The sequence below is a fragment of the Boleophthalmus pectinirostris genome, unplaced genomic scaffold (genome assembly GCF_026225935.1).
Source record: "Boleophthalmus pectinirostris isolate CB_2022bp ecotype Guang Dong unplaced genomic scaffold, ASM2622593v1 HiC_scaffold_23, whole genome shotgun sequence".
Classification (NCBI taxonomy): Eukaryota; Metazoa; Chordata; class Actinopteri; order Gobiiformes; family Gobiidae; genus Boleophthalmus; species Boleophthalmus pectinirostris.
The window spans coordinates 23954439-23958843 of NW_026571207.1; the positions used below are offsets into that span (position 1 = coordinate 23954439).

Genomic DNA, 4405 nt, shown 5'->3' on the forward strand with positions numbered 1-4405 from the left:
CCTCAAACCACACTCTTGATGTCAGTATTTACCAGTGAACAGCGCAACTTGTCTATTCTCCTCCCTTCTTTATCTGATGTTGAAAAGAGGCCGCACATTTTTAGATTACTGTGTGGTTTCGACTCTTCGTTTCAGTAATACCTGCGCCAGCACATATTCAACCAAAACAAAAACCAACCCTACAACAGCTTTTAAAATATACCTCCAGATTAATAATGCTTACAAACGGAGGAGGATCTTTGTTTGCTTTACCACTCGTATTTTTCACGTTTCATCTTTGCCGTGGAGACATCAGTTATTCTGTTCCAGAGGAAATGAAACGTGGATCCGTGATCGGAAATATCGCGAAGGATATTGGACTGGATTTGGGCAGGTTGTCCGCTCGCAGGGCGCGCGTGGACTCCGAGGACAACGGAGTCCAGTACTGCAGCGTGAACCTGAACACGGGAGAGCTGGTTGTTCAGGAGAGGATTGACAGAGAGGGCCTTTGTGCGAAGAAGACTTCATGTATTCTGAAACAGGAGCTCGTGCTGGAAAACCCTTTGGAGCTGCATCGCTTTAATATCCGCGTACAGGACATAAACGACAACGCACCACAATTCATAGAAGATCCACTTAAATTTGAAATTCAAGAATCTGCTGATAAGGGCGCTAGGTTTGTCGTTGGTGAGGCACATGACGGAGACATTGGAGAAAACACTGTTCAGGGTTACACCCTTCAGCCAAATGATAATTTCAAACTCAATACGAATTCAAACTCTGCGGGACGAAAATATTGTGAGTTGGTGTTGGATAAAGAATTAGACAGAGAGAGTAATAACGAGATCACACTTGTGTTGACTGCGTTTGATGGCGGCTCTCCTCAGAGATCAGGCACAGTAGTCATCCATGTCACTGTTCTTGACGCTAATGATAATGCGCCAGTGTTTAGTCAGACTGTGTATAAAGCGAGTCTTCCAGAAAACTCTCCTCCAGATACACTGGTTATTACAGTCACTGCTACTGATGCGGACGAGGGTCTGAATAGTGACATCACCTATCAGTTTAATCATGTCACTGATGACGATAGTAGTAATGCATTCTCTATTAACTCTAAAAATGGACAGGTGACAGTAAAACAAATAATTGACTATGAAAAGATGTCGGCTTATGAAATTCAGATCAGTGCTAAAGATGGTTTAGGGCTGGTGTCATATGCAACTTTAATAATCGATATCACTGATGTAAATGACAATGCTCCAGTCATTAACTTAAAATCACTGTCCAATCAGATCCCTGAGAATGTGTCTCCTGGTACAGAGGTGGGCATCATTAATGTACAGGACAGAGACTCAGAGAACAACAGACAGGTCCGCTGCTCCCTTCAGACTGGGGTCCCTTTCAAGTTAGTACCTTCCATTAAAAACTATTATTCTCTAGTGACCACAGAACAGCTGGACCGTGAGCTAGTGTCTGATTACAACATTACAATCAGTGCCACTGACGAGGGCTCTCCCCCTCTGTCCTCCTCTAAAACTGTCCACTTAACTGTAGCTGACATCAATGACAACCCTCCTGTGTTTGAGGAGCAGTCCTACAGCGCACATGTGACTGAAAACAACAAACCTGGCTCCACTTTATGTTCTGTTGCTGCTCGAGACCCAGACTGGAGACAAAACGGGACAGTGGTTTATTCTCTGTTACCTGGTGAGGTGAATGGGGCCCCAGTGTCCTCCTATGTCTCTGTTAATGGAGACACAGGGGTGATCCATGCTGTGAGGGCTTTTGATTATGAACACTTCAGGAGTTTTAAAGTCCATGTGATGGCCAGAGACAATGGCTCTCCTCCACTCAGCAGCAACGTGACAGTCACTGTGTTTATATCTGATGTGAACGACAACTCTCCTCAAATACTGTACCCCACCCCGGAGGGGAACTCCTTCATGACTGAACTGGTCCCTAAAGCTGCACATGCAGGCTCTCTGGTGTCCAAAGTGATAGCAGTGGACGCAGACTCTGGACAGAACGCCTGGCTGTCCTATCACATCGTCAAATCCACTGATCCTGGACTTTTTACTATTGGTCTCCACAGCGGAGAGATCAGGAGCCAGCGGGACATCTCTGAGTCTGACAGCATGAAACAGAACCTTATTGTGGCAGTGAAGGATAACGGACAGCCTCCTCTCTCTGCCACCTGCTCCATGTATTTACTGATCTCTGATAACTTGGCTGAAGTGCCTGAACTCAAGGACATTTCTTATGATGAGAGGGACTCAAAGCTGACATCCTATCTGATCATTGCACTGGTGTCAGTGTCCACATTTTTCCTCACCTTCATTATTATTGTCCTGGGTGTGAGGTTCTGTCGCAGGAGGAAGCCCAGACTGTTGTTTGATGGAGCAGTTGCAATCCCCAGTGGTTATCTGCCTCCTAATTATGCAGATGTTGACGGCACAGGAACTTTACGCAGCACTTACAACTATGATGGATACATGACAACTGGATCCAGGACAAGTGACTTTAAGTTTGTCTCTTCCTACAATGACAACACACTGCCTGCAGATGAAACAATAAGAAAATCACTCTCTGACTTTGATGATGCATTTGAGGACCTGGCAACGTCAGAAGTGGCAAGTTTTTAAAGTTTAATATTGAACCTTATGTTTAACATTTCTCATTTACTTTACTTTGCACATACAATATCATTATTGCATATTCTTTATAGCATAATCACATCTTTTAGCCTTTCTGTCGGATTTTAAATACTATTTAGGTTTTGCATTTTTAATGTACACTTTTTTGATCCAGGACCATGGTCAGGTCTCGAAATAGTACTTAACTTGCAGCGAAGATTGTTACCAAAGACTTGCTATAATTTAATTTGTATTCTTGAACCTAAAGCTTGTTACTTTCTAGTACTGAAAGAGTGTAAATAAATAATTACTTTGATTATTTGTACTTTTCTAAATAGTTAGATTAATTAAACAAATTTGCATTTAAACTCACTTACATCAGCATTTAGGCTTATAGACAAGTACGGACAATTAATCAAATGGCCCAGGAGGCTACTTAGAAAGGTGGAACAGTGAAGGTTTGATAGTTTAAATAATATTGTATGCACAGAAGTGGGGTTAGAAGGCCACATCTATGGTCTAGCTGTTGTACTGCGGAGAAACTGAACATTAGCAAAGAAGTATAGGGTTTTGTTGTTATCATTATTTACCTTGACAGTATTCCAGTATTAAGAATGGTAGAAATAACCTAAGAAGTATGCATAGATACAAGCAGTATTTTTTAAAGAGACTGTGTGAAGCTGGGGCTCCTACCGCTTTAATCGAAGCCTTTAACCTGCATACATAGGACACATTTCTCAGTATATGGACAGGCCATGTCTCATGTGAAAGCTCAGAACCTCCAGAATTCCCTATTTGAGCTGCAGAGGCTGCTCTAGCACTGATTCATGATTGGCTGCAGGTTCTGGGGTGTAGGTCGTGAGGATTCATATCAGATTGAGTCATTCTGGTTTTTAACCAACTGGATTTCAGCATGTAACCTGACAACCCAAAGGAGAGACTCATGTGAGGCTCATTCTGTTTTCTGATTGGATAATCATCTCGACTATCAAAACACCTAATTACAACGTAAATAAATGGGACATCATGTCCAATGTTTTTATAATTAACTATTTTAATTCTGATTTATTCTTATCTGTAAAAGGTATATTTGATTTGAACATGTCCATCTTGTGACTGGGGACACAGATAGGTTATGTTTTTGAAATTTAAAATAAAAATCCTACACACAGTGCCTTTAATTTCAACTGACAAACACTCTCATGAAGTTTGTCTGATATTTTAACTCAAATTATAGTCAATGCTAGTCACTCTTGCAAAAAAGGGTCTAGATTACAATGTGTTCACCCTGGTTAAATGAATGAATATGCTCTTCATTTCATTGTGCTGTCTTTGACCAATGTTTCAAAGGTGACTGAATGGGACTTTATTAGGCTGTAATATGCTGTTTTGCATTGTTTGTTCAGCTGAGCAGAACCACAAACACAAGTTTAATTTCTGAATACACTTCACAATATATATTTGGACAACTCATAATGTCTTTCAATTGAACATTAATAACCTATACTAGTTTACGTTGTCATTTTGTTCTCAAGAAAGCTGGACATTTACCGCAGTTGTTGTAAATTGTGCACTTTGACGCATGGTGCCGCTGTGGACCAGCAGCAGAAATTTGAGGGTTATAGCTCATCCGATGAATGACGTGGTTATCTCATCAAATGCACATAGGCCTAGTAGCTTACCAGCACCGCTTTCCCATCTGAAGGTTTATATATTTAGGATTTCTTGAATCGAGGGGACTTTTAACCGCTCTTCTTTGTCGGGAATCGAAACACTGGCGTTTTTCAGAGACC

The 4405-nt window shown here is 41.4% G+C and overlaps 1 protein-coding gene across 1 annotated transcript; it reads left to right on the forward strand.

The window, feature by feature from the left end:
• The first annotated feature begins 215 nt into the window (after window positions 1-215).
• Window positions 216-2621, forward strand: LOC129410575 (protocadherin beta-15-like). Its single transcript, XM_055159051.1, has one exon. The coding sequence runs from the start codon at window positions 216-218 to the stop codon at window positions 2619-2621; it is 2406 nt and encodes an 801-aa protein (XP_055015026.1).
• The last annotated feature ends 1784 nt before the right edge of the window (window positions 2622-4405 follow it).

Coding starts and splice junctions, on each gene's coding strand:
- LOC129410575 (XM_055159051.1), top strand. CDS start 216: ATGCTTACAAACGGAGGAGGATCTTTGTTTGCTTTACCACTCGTATTT.